The 21,479-nt window shown below is 41.1% G+C and overlaps 2 protein-coding genes across 2 annotated transcripts; one reads left to right on the plus strand and one right to left on the minus strand.

The window, feature by feature from the left end:
- Positions 1–2,029: 2,029 nt before the first annotated feature.
- gsx1 (GS homeobox 1) lies at positions 2,030–3,295 on the plus strand. The gene is made up of 2 exons (XM_035667011.1): positions 2,030–2,447; positions 2,560–3,295. Exons 1-2 carry the CDS (start codon positions 2,069–2,071, stop codon positions 2,910–2,912), a joined length of 732 nt encoding a protein of 243 aa, XP_035522904.1. The 5' UTR covers positions 2,030–2,068; the 3' UTR covers positions 2,913–3,295.
- Positions 3,296–8,112: 4,817 nt separating this feature from the next.
- Positions 8,113–21,210, minus strand: arhgap31 (Rho GTPase activating protein 31). The gene is made up of 12 exons (XM_035666329.1): positions 20,520–21,210; positions 17,842–17,944; positions 17,248–17,392; positions 15,656–15,738; positions 15,431–15,538; positions 15,138–15,280; positions 14,847–15,051; positions 14,577–14,698; positions 14,115–14,171; positions 13,348–13,980; positions 13,082–13,230; positions 8,113–12,584 (listed from the first exon to the last, which is right to left on the minus strand). The coding sequence occupies exons 1-12, from the start codon at positions 20,617–20,619 to the stop codon at positions 10,551–10,553; spliced, it is 3,882 nt and encodes a 1,293-aa protein (XP_035522222.1). The 5' UTR covers positions 20,620–21,210; the 3' UTR covers positions 8,113–10,550.
- Between the last annotated feature and the right edge of the window lie 269 nt (positions 21,211–21,479).

The raw sequence follows: 21,479 nt of genomic DNA on the forward strand, positions 1-21,479 counted from the left end.
GGGGGGGGACAAAAGTGACACATTTTGCCTATTTTATTTTGAGCTTAAGCACATGATCTGGCAAACTCTTCATGACAGTAATAGCGCTTTTAACTTCTGATGAAAACATGTCATTAACTGATTACCTAATTAAGAACCGGAATAAAAGCGATACATTTGTATTTACAGGTTTCAGAGAGTGCAGCAAGATTGACGGACTAGTTAATGGCTAATTCCTGGCAGGGAATGAAAGGACACAAAAATGAAAATGGCTCTCGCAGATATAACAGTCATCCGGACAGATATTTTGTGTCGTTAAAGGGTTTAACTGCTCCTAATTTGTAGCTACTTTAATGGCGCAGCCTAATTACAGGTCTAGCCTTTATGGAGGATTAGTGATGTGAAGCTGAGCACATTAGGCCTCTTTTATGAGGAGAAAACAGATAGCATCACACCGGCATGTGCATGTTTTCAGAACTGAAGAGGTAATTCACCGGACGTGACAATTTATGGGAAATAATGCCTGTAAAGCAGATGACATGTAAACAATAAACCCTGAACAGCCCCCCCCAACCCCTCCACCACCCCTGTCAATAATTGAATAGACAACCCTCCAACAGTGCACAGAAAGTGAGGGTAATAAAGCAGAGACAGGTTGAACTCCGGAGCTGTGCAGGAACTGGGTGCTCCGTCGGGCACAACGTCGCCAGGCGTTGGGTGCCGTGTGTGATGTCATATTTATCAGCAATATTTATTTGGAAGAGATCAACTATTTTTTTCGGGTGTGTGAGAGAAGAGGAAAAACTCGACAGGGAAGAGAAATCACATTCCACTATTTACTCACACATTACGGCTCCCGTTCCCTTTGAAGGTCTTGTTCGGAGCCTTAAAGTGAAAGAAAATGTTTTCCTATTACTTAATTCAATCAGAGCGCGAGGCGGGGGCTTCACGCGCCGCGCACTGGGCTCCTCTATGACAGAGTCGCCTTTGTTGCGTCTATCCGCCGCTGTCACACACTTTAATTCGACTCTCTTTCTCTCTTATTGAAAACCCTCCACAATGACATTCAATAAGGGCCGCAGAGTGAAAACCTGGTTATTTTTACATATTCTTTCCCCCGACTCGGCAGGGGCCCGAGCAAAGGAATTAATCACTGCTCTTTAACAGCACTGCCTTCAGGCAATGACTTGTCCCTTTTTTGTGCCCAGAAATGACACATTAACCTTAAAATGGATATGCATAAACTTTACATTCAGCTGTTGCTATGTTTGCGCTCAACACTGTCAGCGGAGTAGCCACACAGGTGCAGGAGACTCGTCCGGATGCATAAAGATACACAAAATCATTAACCACAGCGACACACAAACAGTTCATAAGAGGCAAAAGTTGAATGTATGCGGGCTGCAAATGCAACTGATAACAACCCTCGCCAGATACAGGCACAGTAAGGTTTAATTTAAATTAAATGATTCTGTCATTGATCTGCTGTTATTAATGATAAATGTACATTAAGAGTTGTAAGTGTTTCTGGAAGTTGTCAGCAGTGTTCTCTCCCGCTTGCCCTGGTTATACAGACTCAATTAAGACTATATGCGCGCGCGCGCACACACACACACACACACACACACACACACACACACCTAATAGGCTGCCCTAATGTCTAAGACAAAATTTGAATACACACACTGGCTTTCCGAATGTGGCAAAAACGTTTTCTCTCGCACATTTAAGCTCTGCTCTATGATAAAATGAGAGTGATGATAAAAGGGAGAATGGGCAGTGCCGCCTCTTGCGGCGTGGGTGGGGCTGACAAGAATAGACTACATTATGCAGTTCATTTAGTTAACAAGTGAAATAATGGGGAAGCGTGCAGTGGGAATGCCGAGAGAAAGGCACAAAACCCTATTGAGAGCTCTTGGCCGCTTACAGCGTAACCGTCACATGGCCGAACCGAGTCCACGGCGGCTATTTAAGGAGCGTCGGTGCGCCTTCAGCACCACTTCGCTGTCCACCGTCCCGAGGAGAGCAAGGCTGACACGACGACGCGCCAGCTTCAACTTCGACCACACTGAGCAACAAGTTTGCAAACATGCCGCGATCTTTTCTCGTGGATTCCTTGATTTTAAGGGAGGCCAACGACAAAGGGAACGAGAACAACCCACCTTTATTCCCGTACGCCTTGCACTCGCCGCACCACCCGCACGGGCTGCCGGGCTCCTGCCACTCCAGGAAAGCCGGGCTGCTGTGCTTCTGTCCGCTGTGCATGACCGCGTCCCAGCTCCACCCGTCTCCACCGACGCTGCCGCTCCTCAAGGCGTCTTTTCCTGCCTTCGGCTCACAGTACTGTCACTCAGCTCTGTCGAGGCAACACTCTTCATCTAACAGCGTCAACCTCAGCCACGCACCGGGGATATACCAAGCTGCGTACTCAGTCCCAGACCCGCGACAGTTCCACTGCATCTCCATCGGTGAGTAGAGGCTGAGTTAACGTTTGATCGTGTAGACAAAGCCACATTTCACTTGTTTTTATAATATAAACTGTGGCTGACCAACTCTCTTCTTATTATTTGTTTTTTACAGAAAACACCAACGGCAAACTTCAGAGCAGCAAGCGCATGCGCACCGCCTTCACCAGCACGCAACTTTTGGAGCTGGAGCGAGAGTTCACCTCCAACATGTACCTCTCCAGACTGAGGCGCATCGAGATCGCCACATACCTGAACTTATCCGAGAAACAGGTGAAAATCTGGTTCCAGAACCGCAGAGTGAAGCACAAAAAGGAGGGCAAGAGCAGCGGCCAAAGGACTGGATCACATAACTGCAAATGCTCATCCCTGTCAACCGCGAGATGCTCGGAGGAAGAGGAGGACGACATTCCCATATCTCCTTCCTCGTCCGAAAAAGAGGACGTGGACCTGTCGGTCTCCCCCTGAACTCTCCCCCCAACCTCCCATCTGAAAGATTTTGGTCCTCATGATTTTGAATACAGCCAAAAAAAGACTGATCCACTTGCGTTCAGTCGTCTGTACATAGAAAGAGAATATTTAATCAGGGAATTGCCCTGAATTATTGTATAGCTGTATACATGTTGTACGTTTTGTATGTAGTTTTTTTCTGAAAACGGTCCATTTGTTGTTGCCAATCCGATGAGTATGGTAGGCATATTTGTAAAGACAAACCCAAATGACAAAAAACAAAAAAACAATAGCAACATTGTTTATTAGTATTTTGGGGAACACAGTATTTTGTATACATGGTGACTATACTGGTTAGATTCATTCTATGTGGATGGAACTGTGACTTAAAATATGGAAAGCTGGAGAGAAATTCCCTCAATGTCACATTGCTGAAATCACTCTGAAATTATATCTTCAGTGTAATTGAAAAATATTTATTTATTTAAAAATGTTGATACTTAAATAAAAAAATATTTCTGAGCGCAGACTACGTTGTCATGTGAGTTAAATATTTTTGGTCTTTGCGCAGCATTGAGAGCGCACAGCGGCTCGCGTAAATTCTCGTTGATATTAGAAGTTTGGACATTAAATCATATTAAAAAAGATGCTGTGAGAAGACAATCAGATGACGGTAAATATGTGTGTGATAGTCTTTGGTCAAATGTTACAATGAAATGCATCTCCACACATATAAACTCTCCCTGGCTGCGCTGTATGTGGAAACGTGTGCAGCCCATCATTTCAGACGTAAGACTCAGTTTCTTTGGCAAATTAAAATATGTATTTTAATATTCTTCTACATAAAGGTAAAGCAGCTGTGCGTAAGGGGTGTTTGGTGTTCAGGCTATGAGGAGAAGACTAAAAAAAGTGATTGACAAGGTTCATTATTTTTGCTCAAAAGAAAATTGGGAATGACAAAAGTAATTTTCAGCCTGCACTGCCTCAATAGACCAAATGTGTGTGTGTATCTAGAAGGAGCTCATTAGGCCACATGAGCTGAACTCCATCCTGGACGAGTAAATCAAATGCTCAGTAATCTTTATCACTTAGAGGTGATAAAGACATTGTTATGGGGGCCCTTTATGTGCTTTCCCTGGGGGACACTCAAACCAGATATCACTGCCTGGCACTTTGGGGCCCCTTTCAAGTTTCATCCCAGCTGAAATGATCCGTCTCGTGTGACTGAGTTAATAATCACTGTGGGTGTATAATGGTGCATCAGGAGTGTGCATATCTTAAGATATCGATCTAACATCAACATAAATGAGGAAAAGACAGTTTGTTGTCCATGACCCATATTGTTCTTTTTGTTAACGCACCAGTGTGGGCAAGTTTATTGCCGTTTTTATGAGCTCCAGGTGGGTTTTAGACCCAATAGAAGCCTCTTCAACTCAGCCAATATTAATCTTAAATAAAAAAAAACATAATTAGTCATTAGCATATAATGTGACTTTTATGGCAAATCATTAAATGTACAAAATAAAATAATATGCCAAGTCAGATAATACGCAGCATCCTCAAAAATAAATCCACCCTTTTAGGACTTATGTAAGCTATTCTGGTTCAAATTAGTGTAAAAAGAGTATATTTATATTTATACTTAAGTTAAAAATATGTCATCTGATCATAAAACATCTCCAAAAAGACCAAACCAGGCGTTTAGCTTATAGTTCCAGTTTTATTCGCCTCTTTTACGCACCGCTACAGCTGCTCTCTGACTGAAGCTTTGGCTCTCAAAATTATATTTCTTACGTTGAATAGGCTTTAAATAATATCTGCTTCCTTAGAAACGTATCTTGGACTTTTTTAAAGGGAGTAAAAACGGTTCTTAAATTGCGTACAGCACATTATCTGCATCAGTGTGCCTTTTTTGGATGTGAAGTTTCACTTGTAAACTTTCATTTAATTGTTCACTTAACCATTTTAACAAAACTCTAATATTTGCATTTGTTAAGATATGGGATTAGACTATTTTGTTAATTGCACCAAAGAGCCCCATTTTGCTCACAACGTCCTCTGCAAAGCGCCCTTTATCCATTCAATAGCCCGGGGGTATGCGCCCTGGGGGAGCTTATACGCTCGGTGCTCCAAATGCTCAATTTATTTATTCTTAATTTTGTGCCGATCAATTCATTGAAGCAAAAAGGACTACGGTGTCTTTTTAAAAAGAAGAAAAGGGAATTGTGGACGTAACCTTGACGGAGCTGAGGAGAGGGCTCCCCTGACGCTGGAGAGCCGCTTGAGTCAACAGGCGCCCATCTAGCAGACTCGCCCTTGTCTTTATTCTGGCTAATTTTTTATTTACGGCTTTTCTTTGACATGTCTCTTATCTATCAGATTAAAAGAACAGCTTGTAACAAATCAGTCTGCACGATTTACAACAGCATTAAAAGGGGACAAAGGGAGCAGGCAGTCAGTACCTGAGAGTCTGGTAGACGGCGCGGCGCTGCAGCTGATTCGATGGTTTGAAAATACGCACGAAACAAAATACTTGAATCCTGAAAAAGAGCCTTTGTACGTTTCTTTAGAAATCAAGCAATTCTGCATGACAAAGGACAATTAATAAGCCGTCTTTTCACGACCAGCAGCTGGTTTCCCCGTCAAGGAAAGTTGGAAAAAATTCAGACTGAATGCGCGCAAAAGCCCTTTGCGCGCAGACAGCAACCCAAGGTGACCCATTTGGCACAGTTAAAATAACCAAGCCGAGGTAAAAGCGAGGGAACTGTCAAAAACATTTAAGCTGAAATATCTTGAAATTGCAAATCCCTTTATGTGGAGGGACGCTGCCGATGTGGGTTAGTCGTACAAAGGAGGTGGTTAAGTTGGAGAGGCTTTGGAAACGGACACGTGGCTTCTCAATGAGAGCTCTTTTGGACCCGCGTGGCTTGCTGTGGCACTGCACATTCAACTACTTTAAACTTATCCAGCTTAGTAAATGTGTTTAGTAAACCTAAGATGTTAACCTGCTAACTTTAACAAAACTGTTAATAAACTTTTAATCACTTTAGTACATTTATAACCTGTTTGTTTACTCACTTTTAAAGGACAAACGCCTGCTGCTCCAGGCTTCCAATCTGGTTTGTAAATGTCGAGTACTGAGTTATTGTTGGAAGAGAGGAGACTATTCTCAAGAGGATCTTCTCTTTAACACGCATTTGATGATTTAATGCACTTTTATCTTCACATTTATTTCTATATAGTGTGTGGTGACGTTTTTTATTTTGCGTGCAGGTGTTTTTCGCAAAATAATATTGTCTACTGGAAGGAAACATATTACTGATGCAAATATAGTAGTGTGTTTTTATGAATTGAAGAAGTTTTTACTTTTACATTAACACGGGGAAGGCAATTTAGAATATGAATTCGGTTCATAATCTGTATAAGAGGTATTTTATTGCACATTTTGGTGCAGCATCATCCAAACAATCCCACCTGCATCTATGGACTGAAACAGTTTCAGTTGCTCTCGGTGTTTTTTTCAAAATGACTGCGGTTAAAGTGGCAAAAATGGAACAGCAACATGTTTCATTATGGAGCTGTTAGCGTGACAATGTGTGTTCAGCCGGCTGAAGTGGCAGGGAAGGAAACCGCTCGCCTTTCCTTGAACTCCGACTGTTTTCTGCTGCAACATTTGAACCCATTCAGCTGTATATAATCTGTTTAACAGCTAATCAGTAATGTAAGATGAGGGACTGGCACGCAGCCTCACTTTTCCTCTGTTGCCCCCCTCTCTAATTGAATATTCAACGCGCGCACCGCGCTCTGCTTGCCTTTTTCAGGGTGCTGAGAATGCGCCTTTTTAATTCTCGGCTCATACACAAGCAGTGTCAAAGGTCGGGAAATAATTAACTGTGCAGACATGGAAGTGACCTCTGCGGGCGCCAAAATGAATGCTTCTGAACGGGATTTTGGTCACAAATATTAAATGTGACTTTTGGATAAAATTACAGTGGACTTTTTCTACCATCGTTTGACTACTGTCACTATGGGAACATGAATATTAGACTGCCAAGACTAGAAAGCTGGAAATAAGGAGCTACCAGGTCACTGGGGTAATTAAGAAAACTAAATATGTTGGGACTGTTGTAAGTATGTGAAAAATTGTTATATGTAATAAAAAAAAATAGAGACACATTTTCTTGCACCATGTGCTCTGTATTAGTGGACTGTTTCCCGTTTAAAACAAACACTTGTTGTGCACCACTTTTGAGTGCTATCCAGCCTAATGCATTGTGTTATTGTGTATTTCAGCAACCAGCAGACATGCAGCTGAATGACCCTGTAATGTGGCAGGGATTTGACTCTATTGTGATTTTGCAGTATGGAACCACGCAGTGTAAAGTCAGGGTTTATTTTGAAAAGGAGGACATAGAGGCCAGTACAAGTGTCTTTGGTGAAGGCAAACTACGCGCACAACCCACGCGTACACGCGCACTCTCACACACAAACACACAGGCTCAAAACATATTGGAGCAGGGTTCGCAGAGCGGTGATGTTTTGTTTCGTCTGCAGATAAAGATGAGTGTCCCTTTCTCGGCCACAGTGTATGAGGAGTATTTGAGGCACTTACCCAAAGCAGACTTTCACCGCTTTCAGCAGGCCTGTCTGTGTTTATCTGCTCGCTCAGATGTGCAATGTGGAGCAGGAGCGTCATCTGGTGGCAAAGACCAGAGCCAGTTCTTTAACATGGAACTGCACGACCATGCTTTTGACAGAAGAACCAATTTTATGAAGAGTTAAAAGCAACATTTTCTCTATATTATTATTTTTGTAAAATAGAGACAAAGAAGCAGGCACGCTGTTATAGGTTTCGACCACACTACATGTAACTGGGTGCAGAATCACATCTTTGAAGGGCCCCATCGGTCCCGGGGGGCCCCTCCTTGAATGCCCCTCATTCACACAGCAGCACCACAGCCTCTTTTATATTACTCCTCTCAGTGAGCTGCTTTATGAAAGACTGTGTGACAGTTATGACATTTTTAAGACTGTGAGGAAAAAGAGAGGCTCTCCATCTAAAATCATGTTGTTAAATGTAACATATGATATCATAAGTCATCAGACAGTATTTTATTACAACTCCTTTGAATACTTATAACTTTGAATGCTTAAGCAAAGAATAGAGGGTGAGTTGGATCTCACCGCTTTACCTGCTTGACACAATGAAAGCCAAATGTTACAGAACCACCGACTGATTGTCAGACATTTTTATTCTCATAACTTTCTGTTGTAACAGAACTCATCGAGTCTCTTATGTACATTACATCAGGTGCCGTCATCTAATAATGAAGACAAAACTTTCATCTCAAAATTCTCCATTCAGTTGTTTTTCCTATGAGAACATGAATCATTTTCAGTATCAACAAGTATACACAAGATACAAAACACATAAAAAAAACATATATATCTCACTTTGAATAAAACACTGTAGTCATTCATCCAGTCCATCCAAACTACAGTATACAGAAACACTGTGTCACACCTCAATAACAACTGCATCCTTAAAAAATAAACTGTAACCTCCTTAAACATCCGAACAATGTTCAGGGGCTGCTCACCCACAAGTAGCACAAAAGGTAAATACATCAGATCCCGTGTTTGTAAAATTCAAAGAAGAGAAACAAAAACCTGGAGATACCGTCAAAGCACCATCAAAGCTCAAACACATTGAATACAGTCAGCGTGCACACAGTCAACCTCCAGTTTACTTTTCATAATATGAGATTTACTCTTTACTACAATACAGGTTCTCATTACTGTCAAAAACCCAAATGCCATAAAACACAAAGCAATTAAAGAAAATAAAGATACATATGAATTAAAGTCCTTCTGTGGGTAAATACTCTTTATTAAGTTTGTGATATATTTAAATCAAAAAAGGGATTTTCCTTTTAAATATTAGTTAAAATCACATTGACATCAGCTCATCACAGAGCGGACAGCTACATACAGTATTATTTATTTTATATTTTATAAGTATCAAGTTTGTTAATAAAAGAATAAATAAACACGTCTTCATGTACATGATCAAATTATGGCTGTTAAACTGTTTAACAGTTCAATTGTCAGTTCTTCAGTTTAGCATTTTATTTTTTGGTAACCTTCACTGTGCACTTCCTTTATTCAGAGCCTTTAATGAGGATAAGTTCAGTTCATACATGATTATTTATGTGAAGAGGTCGTAATCTGACGTCGTATGGATTCTGGTTGTTGACAGTCGGGAAATTCAAATAATTCAACTATGTCATCATCATTACACACATTGGGTGTGTTTGTTTCTTTAAAATTACTTTTCTGGTTACATTTTTGTCCAAATTCCCAGTGACCATCACAAACTATTTTGCTTCAATGAAACCTGGAAGAAAGTTATTTTAGAAAGAGAGGATGAAAAGGGAACATATTAAAACAACAAATCCATGTGAATTAACAACAACAACAACAAAAGAACTTAAGGTCCACTTACTAGCTTTTTAAATTTCAACTGCATCTCACAGCCTTCCTCAGTGGATGGAGCTAAATGAACTGTCTCCATGACTGTGAGAGAAACCCTGAGATTTGGTTGGAACCTCTGAAAGCTAATAGGTGGATCTTGAGTTAAGGTTTTTATTTTGTTAAGCTACTTTGTCCTACAAATGCTCCATGGCAGCTAATTTCCTCAGTTAACAGATTCTATTTTTATCAGTCCAAATCTCTGCTACACAGAGACTGCGCTCTAAATCCTTTATGGCAGTGATTCACTGTGACTGTGTAGGACCACGCACATACTGTATGTGACAGAGGAGACTTGATATCTGTTTCTCACACACACTGTAACTTGACATGAGTATGAAACTAACTTTTAAAAACTGTTTCCTTCATTGACCTCAGTAGAGCTGAAACACTTTCAACCGGGTATCCCGCCAAAGCACCGGTCCACCGTGGCAGTGTCACATTTTCAACACGTCAGGTTAGCAATAATAAATATGCAATAAATGTCTGGTTACACTTTCAGAATAAAGCTTGCAGAGGTTGTAGTTTGGTTACGTTTAGGCACCAAAAGTACTTGGTTAGACTCAGGAAAAGATCATATGTTAAGTTATGTACCTGATGTAAATTAACTTACTACGTATGTAACTTAAAAGACATCAGGATTGACTTTTGGTTTCACACAATACTTTAACAATGGCCTGTGGGGTGAAAGTCCTGTCCATCCAGCCTGACCTCCCTAAGTGGACTCTTTATACTGCACCATTATGCACGTGTGTACTTTTACTTGGTGAGGTAAAACGTGACACTGGCACGTTATCCTCTAGTGGATCAGCGGGTCTATTACACGCTTTGGCGTGAGACTGGGTAGAACGATTAGTCGATTAATAGATCGTTCTATTTGTTTTAACTATTTTCTGATATTTTAAAGACCAAACAATTAATCGACTAATCGAGAAAATAATCAGCAGATTGATGGATAATGTTAAAAATCATTAGTTGCAGGACCGGATCTGAGTCAAGCTTAAATGGCTTTCACATACGTCATGGCTTCTTTAGCTCTTTCTCAAATACATAATGGTTTTATAAAAAAAAAGAATACTGTATCCTATTTACATACGCAGTCAGAGTCAGTGACTGTACCTCCAGTCACTCAATCTGCCTGTGGCTCCTGCTGTCAAATATCATCGATCTCCTCTGCGGCTGGTAGAAGCAGCTGGTTGACGTTTCCAGTCTCTGTCCACTTTTTGGAATAGTCATTTTGTTTTGAAGAGCGATCCCGTCCGATGTCCTGAAATTCTCCGCCATCTCTTTAGAAAAGTTGTTCACGGCTGACGTGTCATTCAGGTTCTTGATGGATGACAGGAGCTTACCGTCGTCTCCTGACGGTGGGTAGTCCATGATGGGGAAAGGAGGGCTGAGCAGGATGAGACTTTGAGGTCTCTGCCTGTTCCTAAAAGAGGGTCTTTGTAAGATGTTCCCTCTGTTAGGCCTGGGACAGTCTACAAACACTTCCAGACTGGGCGCATGTCTCCTGGTTATGACTGGCAGCTCTGGAGTAGATGTGGTCCTCACAGACTCAGCACATTTTTCAGCATTCGGGTGTTTTTGATGTTCGGCTCCAGGCTCTTTATTCTCCAGCTCCTCCTTTAGATCTGACATCATCGGAGGAGGTGCGCTGTTGCTTTTCTCTGCGATCATTTTAGGATATTCCTTTTCCTGTTCCTTCACTGTGTCAAAATCATTCTCGGGTCTAGAGTGAGGTATCTGACTGTACTGCACCTTCGGAGGGACGACGGGCACAGCTTTGGCCTGGCATGTTTTTATCATGAAGGCTGTTCGCACCGATGACACGCTGACCGGGGCTGAATTTCGGCGTAGAGGTGCCTGCCGATCACTCAGAAACAACTCCAGCTCTGAGGACAGTCCGTTGTTTCCAGTTCCAGACGAGCTCAGTAACCCTCTCTGACAAGAGGAAAACTCTGATGAATTACGGTTCTGCTGATTAGAAATGTCTCTGATGCATCGATGCCCCAGGTCTAAATTCAGTGAATATGGTCTGTTTCTAGAAAAGTAATTCTCCTCTCTTTTCTCCGAAGCAGCTGCCTCATAAGACATCTGTCGGTAAAACCTCTGAGATGACACTGTATTCTTCTGTTTTGTTGTGCTGCTTCTTCCTGCGTGAGGTTGCGTTGTGTTATTGCTGTTCACACTGACCCGTGTAGGTATTGATGGCAAAAGCATCCATTTAGTTTCTGGTTTGCTGCTGGTAGACTGAGGAATGTTTCCTGAGAGGTGTTCGGTGCTCTTCATGAGAGACTGTTTGTTATTATCAGCTGAAGGAGATGAAATCTTCCCCTCCTCCAAGCTTGGATTTTCCCCACGAGAGCTGAAGGGTGACAGCTGGTTGAACAGCTCCTCCACGTCAGGTGAGTGGAGAGGACTGGTTACCCACTGCTTGGTGGAGCTAAGATCCTCCCAAGGCTCCACCAAGTCCAAGTCCTCTGAGTGTCCTCCACATCCTTCATCACTGTAATGGTGTGGAAGCTCCAAAGTGTTACGTCTCTCCTCCAAACACACTGACAGCTTCTGAATCAATTCCACCTCAGAAATCACATTCTTTGCTCCTTCACAGGAGACGTTTTTGAATCCTGGAGGAATTTCACGTTTCTCTGTTTTTTTGCCGGTATCATCTGCTCCTGAGAAGACTTCAACCGTTGGAGTATCCTCTAACGTCAAAACGTCCATAACTTTATCTAAACAGGTTTCGTTTAAAGCACGTTGGGACTGCTTGGTGGAAGCTGGGTCACCTTTGTTTAAAGGCGTGATTTTCAGACGCAGCTTCTTCTCTTTCTCATCCACCATGTCAGCAGTGTTTTTGTGAAGCGAAAACAAGATGTCTGACTCTGAGGGCTGTTTCTTTGCAGAGTCTGATCCAGTGGCGATTACATGATCACTCAGAGAGGTATTTGAGGACTGCTCCCTAAATAACAAAGACAGAGACGGAGAACTGCGGCTTCGTTTTGACTTGACGTCCATCGTCAATTTCCTGACCTCACATGTGCTCTTGGAGTCAAAAACAGGTTTAAAAGTCTCATCCAGCAGGTCAATTTCAGGTTCAGTTATCTTCAGTTCTTGGTGGAGGTCAGACCACATCTGTTTCCCAGTAGAAGATCTCTTGTCCTGGGAAAGTATGAATGGTAAACAAACAAAAATAGAAAGGATTAAATATATCCAAAATGATTCCACCGTTTATCTCTAAGACAAACAAACTTAAACAAACTATGTGCTAGTTTAAGCCAAAGGTATGTGGGCAAAAAATCTGAGCTGTATTCAACACTCACATTACCTTTCTAGAAATTGAATAACAGGGGGAAAGAGAAACTATCAATCCTGGGATTCAAAATACAATGCTAATAGTTTCACCTGTAAATCCCAGTAAGACTTAATTTGAAGGTTACAAGTGGACGGACCAGTGATAAACCTGAAGGAAGGAGCAGGTATCCAAATATTGCTGCCATGTGGTCTTCTATTTGCTGACCTTTAGTCTTTAACTACATGTTTTTTTATCTTTTTATCTTAATTTGATGGTAAAAACTTAAGCTCTAAGGAAAGATAATAATTAATGGTAATAATTAATGGTAATTACACCATAGTGCAAGCACAACTACATGATTTACCAGTTGCAAAGCTGTGGACTGGTTGTGCAGTTCTTTCCCAGGAGATGGCGCTGCATCTTTGCCTTCTCTTGCATTTGCAAGGACCGGTGGTTCCAGTTCCGAAATATTCACCCCTCCTTGACCTTCTTGCACCACCTCTTTGCTTGTATCTGAATTTTTAAAAAAGAGTAGTTTTTTTCATTACATCCTATTACACATAGGCTATATGACTTTAACAATTTACATAACAAGCCATTTTAAAATGTGATGAAGGAAGATGTCCTCACCCTCTTGCGGGACTCTAGAGGTCGGCACCTCTGTGTTTTTCTTCTCTGTTCCTTCCTGCTTCTTGGGTTCCAGTTGGGGGAAAGTGTTGCTCTTTCCACTGTTGCTGCTCTGCTCTGAGCTCTCTTTGCAGGGTTTCAGAGTAGCTGCTTTGTCCTTGGCGTGCCCCCTGCATGGCGTGCTGTTGGAGCTGATAACAGCTGACACACGCAGGGGTACAGACACGGCAAAGGGCTCAGATATGTTAACAGCTCTGCGCTGATGCCTCGGCGAGGACTCCAGCGGGAAGAAGCTTCCTGGGAAGGAGGGCCGAGAGGAGGTGTTGGAGGAACCTGAGTACAACATCCTCCTGTTTTTTGGAGAGGTGGGCTTGTAGCCGCTGAGGTCATCACCTTTGAACACCTTCAGTTGTTCTGGCAGTGTTTTTTGAGTGGGTGCAGAGGCACCTGGTGACCCCCTTTGGGTCATACTAGAGCTCCAGCCACCTGTTGCCCCATCAGCTTTGTTCCCTTTAAAGTCCCAGTTTTGGTCGTGTTCACTCAGGTCATAGAGCGAGTCGGATCCCAGCGTTCTGGATTTCACATCTGGAACGAAAATGCCACCAGCTGGACTGTTGTTTCCTGTTCTGTCATCATCTGCACAGCAACAATAACATAAGGGAAAAAATATCAGTCAACAAAAAAACGAGGCAAAGACAACAAAGTTTGTAGTTTTCATCACATTCCTTTTTCTCTGTGTTTAAATGAATAAATGAAGGTCTTAGCCCCACCTGTTGGTAAAGAGCATAAGGACTCCATGCTCCTGGAAGGACGAAGAGCTGCCTTTTCTGTAGGAAAAATAACAATAAACATTTGAAAAGAAGTTAAAGCTCAAAAAAAGAAAACTTCTTAACTAAAACGCAATGTTTCCCTCACATAATCATTTTTATATGCCTGAAGAGGTGACACTGTGTAGTATTTCACAATAAAAAAAGAGCAAAAAGCAAATATTAAAGAAAACCTTAAAAAGTAAGTATGACTTTGTGGGGCTGAATTTATTTTTTTCCTGTTTCCTGCTTCAGGAATGACCTCATCACCACTCTCATTCTCTTGGCAACACCAAGCTCTACGAGCTACTATATCTGTGTCCTTTAATAATAATCTTTCTGTTTATACATGATAATGTTGCACATCTGTCTTCCTGTTGTTTGGCTTACGAAGTGAGTTGTCCGTGTTCAAATTGGACACTTTACCTGTTATCCCAGGTCCTCTTATGAACACACTGCCGTTCCGGCTCAGTTTTCCCTTCGAGTCCACAGACCGTCCCAGGTTAAAGATGGACTTCCACTTCTTCGATTTCCCAGCAAACTTCCTCCTAACAGAAAAACAGAGATTGTTAAGCCCAGTGCTATACAACAGCTTGTTTTGACAGTAATAAATACAGAGTGAATCAACACTCAAAGCACACTCTTTGCAAATTATACCCATAATAGCTTAATGCACTGAACCCTAGTCTGTCATACTTGCTGTCTATGTCTATGACAGTGTGGTAGAATGTGGCGGTGCTGGTATCAGGCAGGCTGTTCTCCCGCTGACGTTCTCTATGCACAGGATGGTTTGGACTTAAGGAGCGGGCCTGGGCTTCTTCCAGACTCATCAGTTTCATCGGCCCACACTGGCCACTGATCGGGAGTGTGGCATACTTCTCCCCACACATCAGACTCGGTCCTGGTGGATCAATAGTGAATTAGCAAATCCTTAAGCCCAACAAATCTCCCATTAAAGAATCTGTTTGTATTTTTTTTATGTCATACCTTCTTTGGGTTTGATTTGCTTAGAATCACTGCTGAAGATCTGCTCTGTGTGGTTTAGTATAAACTCAACCACTGACTGTTGTATCCGCACCTCCTGGAAAGCCATGTCTCCGTTACCTGATGATGACTCAATGTCTTTAGATCTGAGAAAATAACAGATGAAAGTAAGAAATGAGGACATCCTTAGAATTTCATTTATTTCCAAAAACAGCTACAGAAATTCTTGCACGTAACAAGAAAATGAAAAGTTTTTTTATGGTGTGTTTCAAGCACATCTGTGAATCCAAACTCACCTTAATAGATTTGGAGCCCAGACCAGGGCCAGGTTACGCGTATGCATGTTCGTCTGGGTGCTTAAGGTGGCAAGGTGGGCCAAGTGCTTCGTGAGGTACTCCAGAGTCCTGAGAAGAGCCAACAAACACTTCCTGTCACATTTATTACAACATTATTCATAAAACAGGATTATCAGTTGTACAATTGTCTTTACTGCTGACAGTAAAAAAAGGCCTGAAGCTCACCTGAAGTGAGGCGTTGGCAGTTCTTTGATGACACTCTGAATGTGTAAAAGTCTCTCATGATTCCCCTGGACCGAGACCACTTCCTGCATATCAATCAGACAGATGTCAAAAGAATTTACATCTGGGATCAGTAAAAATAAAATATTTGGATGCTTGATCCCTGTGCCTCACTAGTGTCACATTAATTATTAATTTTCTGCTCATGGTTATGGTTTAGAAAACGGTCTAATTTACCTGCATCTGTTGCTACATAACCCCAAATATGAATTGAATTCTTGTGCTCGTGGTCTCTGCAGCACTCTTGAAATTCTGATCATCTTTAATTTGATTACCAGTGGATCAATGTGTTGATGAACTGTAGGGTAAAGCTATGATCCTCCTGCATGGCCCTGCAGGCTTCTACCTAACCTCCTAACCCAGTTATCCCTGCTGAACAAATGTAAACAGACATGCTGGAGTGCGTGCAGTCTTAATTCATGTGACTGCGGCCCAAACAGCTGAGCATGTTAGCTTGCATTTGTTAGTCATGGGTGAGGCCGTAAACATGTGTTGTTGTTAAAACGTGCTCTTGGGCAGTCTTGTGCTATTAGGTCTGATGGCCGAAACACTTCAAGATGACACATTACATTACAACAGGTGTGAAAATGAAATCAATAATACACACAACATCGAGCACTAGGCCTGTCTATAAATGTATGGATCTTGCTCAGTTGTCATTTTGTTCATTTCTCCCAAAACAATTCGGTGAGAACGGTCTTTGGTGTGTTTTTTTCATATTATGCCATATTATGTGGAACTGTTTTTGACTGGAGTACTGGAATTTTTGAGGCACGAGCGGCACAAGATGTATGAATGCCAAGGTATGCAAATGGCTCGTCAAGGTACACAGAAAGCTACACAGAAAGCACAAACCAGGTCTTACAGTTTGGTATTCCTGTTCCTTTCTCTCCTGCTTCTCTCTAAAGTCTCTTTCACATCTGCAGTTAATCCAGAAAATGCAGCCACAAAGCTTCTCTCTGGTACTAAATGTAAAGATCGTGTCAGCCCAATTTTTTTTACTTATTCTAGTGTTTGCTCTTCCATCATTACAAACCCTCCCTGTGATCTAAAAGGTCCAAAGTCTTCTTTAAATCAAACGCTTCAGTGCATCAGAACACATTGTTATTTGCTAGAACGGCCTGGCAACAGTGTAACACACAAAAAACAGAAAGATCAATACACACATAAAAGATAAAACCGATCTCTTACAATCAGCAGTTTATGCAGGGACCTCCTTTTATGAGTATAATGCAGCAAAACTACTTTTAACGGAGAAGATGTTGAATGATAATAAGTCATACTGAGGTAACATGAATGTTTTTGTTTAATTATGTAATACATCATTTGCTGATTAATAGTGAGCCAAAGAGATGAGGTTACACTCATGAAACATGACAATAAATAAAGTCTATATAGTGCTGACAATACTGCTTATTGATGTCTAGTGTTGGGGTTGCAATTCTGTCTGTTTCAAATTACTGCTGTCGGACCTCTTCTAGGCCTTTCTAGGAGACTTTCTTTTTTCCACTTAAATGTGATTTGAATGTACTTACAGTGAACTTGCTGTATAGCTCATATGTGAGCAGAGGATTGGGTAGCTCCCTGAAGTACAGCTTACATAAGGAACCCACACAGTGGATGTCCTGGAGGTACACTTCCTTTGTAAGGTCAGGGCACGCCTCAGAGCTGAATTCCTGCCTGCATGCACAAACACACACACACGCAAACACACAGTTAGCTGAATGCTACCCATGCTAACTACTGTTGTAGTATGTGTTGATCTTCTTAATCTTGTTAGATTAGAGTCTAGTCAGCTAATATTATAGCAAAAAAAGGAAAGAAAACAGCATCAAAGGTGTTAAAGAAGCTCAATAATAATCTAAGAAAACAATATTATTTGAATTCAATATACCAGCCTATTTATATGGGCATGATTAAGGATAATATTTGATTATACTGAATAATTTCAGTTCCTCCAAAGAGAAGGTAAACAGTGATTACAGAGAATGTGAATAGAGGTGATAAATGTGCCTAATTGTGTAACGTTGTAATAAAATTATTATTTTTATTACCCAATGTTTAATATTTTCTTGAGGTTTTTGATGTCTTAGAAGCATTACTATACATGAAACTTGTTTCATGAGTACCTGAGACGCTGGATATTTGAGGTGACCCCCGACAGTCTGTAGATCCCGTCCACAATCCCATGCTCCTCAATAAACTCTGCACATTTCTTCAGAACCTGAGGAACTGATCGTGAAATCGTGTTAGTCATGTACAGTTAGAGAAGCATGAACACATATTTTTACTCCTGTTTAAGCTTTTACACCGCACGTAAGCGCAGTGGATGGTCATATTGAACCTTAAAAGCAGAAGAAGGAAACAACTGTACATGTAATGCTTCAGAGGTAACAATGCACATAAGGTTGACTTCATGGTAAAGGGTTTGTTCCACTATGTCTGTTTTCTATTCCTTAGGGCCACTGATTGTAGGTGGACTTTGACAGGAAGTTAAAAATGGTTTGTTTGTTTCAGAGGAAGGTTGACACACCCAGTCCTTGTAGCTGGTATTACTTACGACATTTCCTCTAATAGAAAACGGCTTTTGAAATGTTACCACTGACCTACAGTACACAGCTCTCTGAACCAGTACATCACCTTCTGTGTACAACTGTGTTAGCTTTAAAACAAATGAGAACAAACAGATTATACTGCGGCTTTAGAGCTAAATCACATGCTCTGATTCAGCATGACCACAACTTCCCTTTAGCTAATACTGAAAATGATAATTGATTGAAAATCAGGATTTAGGTTTCCAGTATTTCAGGTTTAAAGAAGATGTCAAGAATTAATATCACATAATTAGTCGTTCATAGATGAAAAAAATTAAAAACTTCTTTTTTTGCAAACAAAATCCACCCTCCACAAAATGAAAGTATAAACTCAGGAATGGTTAATTTTTCTGTAATCACAGCGGACACCAAGAATCTGCTATTTGAATTCTCATCTCTTTGACTTAATTTGACTTTCAGTGACATGCCTGTGGTCAAACGCTGGATGATGAACAGCTCTGAAGCCTTAATTTAGTGCCTCTCAGTCTCTGCACTGAAGGAAGATTTCTGCTTCTTGTAGACTGGCAACAAAATACAGTTAGATGTTCGACTCATTTACAAAGATACTTTATGTTTACAAAGGAAGTTGAATGAATGCATGAAGTGTGGCGAGGCAAATGTCTAGTTACAGTTTGAGTGAGCCTCAACACAGTCAACAGAGTCAAGTAATTTGTTTCTCCACTAATGTTAAATGTCCCATTAAACAGTAAAACTGCAGCTGCAGCTCAGTGGCTGGCTTTAAACAACCCTTAAAAGCTCTAGTCTCTCTCTTTTTGTCAGGTTTTATGAACGCAATTACCGTAACATTGTTGTATGTTGACTTTAAAAAGGTTCAGGGCAACACTCCCCTTCTCCAGAAGACATGTTTGGAGGGTTGCTTTTCTGAAATTACTGTGGTTTTACAATAACAACATGACACAAATGTTATAAACAACTAACGGAACTACATAAGCATGACTACTTTTGTCTGCGTGAGACAGAAAATGTGAGTTTCAAACCCTTTTTACATCCAACGTAGACTTCCAATGACGAGAGTTTTTATTAATCACTCCCAACTGCTAATTATTATTTTAGATATAACAATGTTTAATCTTACAAGTGTGAAGGTTCTCTCATGAATATCAAGAGATTGTGAGTGTATAAGTGTGCACCCTTTATTATTGTCAGCTGGGTAAAACAAATAAATTCAGTATAACACTGAGGTGGATTGTGTCACATCAGGTACACTTTAATACCCTGCAAAAGGTTTTTGTTGGTCACTATTTCTAAATTTAACATCTGCTTTGTGTCTCTGTTAGTTTGTCAGTAGCTTCCTGTAGTATTCAGTTACTTTCATTAAAAAGCAAAGTAGTGGAGTAACAATCTAAAAACACAATACGTCTTCAGGACGTCCATGACGGAGGGGTACGACCCAAACCTCCTCCCTCACTTCCTGCCCTGAATGCCCCGCCTTACAGAGTGTCCACTCGAACAGGTCTCCCTTACAGTTATCCTCAACACAGCTATTCATATGCCTCTGCACGTGGGAGAATTCTGCTGGTCTTTTTTGACACATCATGCTACTGCCAAAAAAAAAAACCAACAACCCACAGATGATGGTTGTAAGAAAGGAGAACAAGGCATATGATAAGAAGAAAGATAGGGGATAAAGTAATAAAAGAATCCTCTTAAACAATCCTGACCACATATTTGAATATTTGATTATACATTTAGTTTCTATTCTTTTTTTTTTCATGGCTCATTATTTTCTCCCATCCATAGGCAGCAGCACCGCCCAGTCTTTTGTCAGACACAAAACTAGTCATAGGAACTATAGTCACCGTAGGAAATTGACACAAAAAATGTAAGAGCCACACCCAGAGTCACAAATGACCATTTAATACAGCCAATGGGTGAATGAATGGCCTTACTAAATGTAAAACACATGTATACCTGTAATTCATATATGTGACACACTTTGAACAAAGCCTGTATTTGTTACATAAAGACACTTTTTCTGTCCTTTTTCGTCAACATTTCACCACATAATGTGTCTGTAAAAGGTTATAGTAGCTATAATAATCTAGGAAATGACTAATTAAGCTCAAATTTCAGCATAAATGTTATACTCTATGTATGAGTCAAGTAACTGTTGGCAGAATCAGTGTGTAGTTTGATGATGGCTGCTTGTAAAGGAGTGTTAGATTTCAAAGAAAACAAAATAAAAAGTTTACCATCTTGTCCTGAATTCTGGAGATGTTCTATCAGGTCACAGCCGAACGCATTTTCACTTCCTTTTTTTTTGGTCTTTTGCTTAGTCCCTTTGTTCTTCATGTGGCTCCAGTTAGTAGTCCAGATAATTAAAACAAACAGATCCTTGGAAGCACAGCGATCGATCCATATGACCCTGAGAAAGGTTGAGTTTGTAGGTCAAAGAACCAGCCACATAGAAATCCCAGCAATCAGCTCCCAAAAGTCTGCATCCGCTCACATTCTGACTAACCACACGGTTGGAGGCTGAGAGCAGAAGTGACGTCACATTTTGAACATTAAGTCCTTTAAATTGTCTTTACTTCAGATGATGAGCAAAGAAAAGACATGGTGTGGCTGCTGCTTCGCCAGGACGTGGCATGCGGCTGCTTTATCTCTGAAGGATTTGCAGAAACAGCATTAGAATCGGTTGGTTTCCTGTTGTTTTTTTACCCCCAGCCAGTCTCTCTCTGCTCCTTTTTTATCTCCTCCTCTTTTCCTTCATTCCACACAGTCTCCCCTTTTCACTGGCTTCTCTGTAGCTGAGGAAGCATACATGTACCAAGAGAGGCAAAACCCTTTCAGGAACATTAGTTTTGTTTTTGTTTTTTATCTGATTTCCACTTTGAGATTTTTCAAATATTCTATGTTTAGAGATGGACTCGTGGCAGTGGTGTGGCAGGGATTTTTTAAATGTTGAGACTGTATAAAGGGGAGGGAAGTGAAGTGAGGGGAGGAGAACAGCTGACTTCTGTTTCTCTCCTGGTTTAGGAATTACTGACCTCTTTTATCCATTTTTTTGGTGTGCCCAAACTCGGAGCTAACGGGAAAGCTGCTCTCTGCCTTCCTGAATGCTCCCAATGTATACAATTTCCTGTGCAAAGAGCCTGGGCTCGAAAACAAAAACAGACGGGTTCTGAAGGAAGAGGGAAGTGGGAGGTGAC

Source organism: Morone saxatilis, unplaced genomic scaffold (genome assembly GCF_004916995.1).
Source record: "Morone saxatilis isolate NCDOM2014 unplaced genomic scaffold, NCSU_SB_2.0 Contig20, whole genome shotgun sequence".
In the NCBI taxonomy this organism is placed as follows: domain Eukaryota; kingdom Metazoa; phylum Chordata; class Actinopteri; family Moronidae; genus Morone; species Morone saxatilis.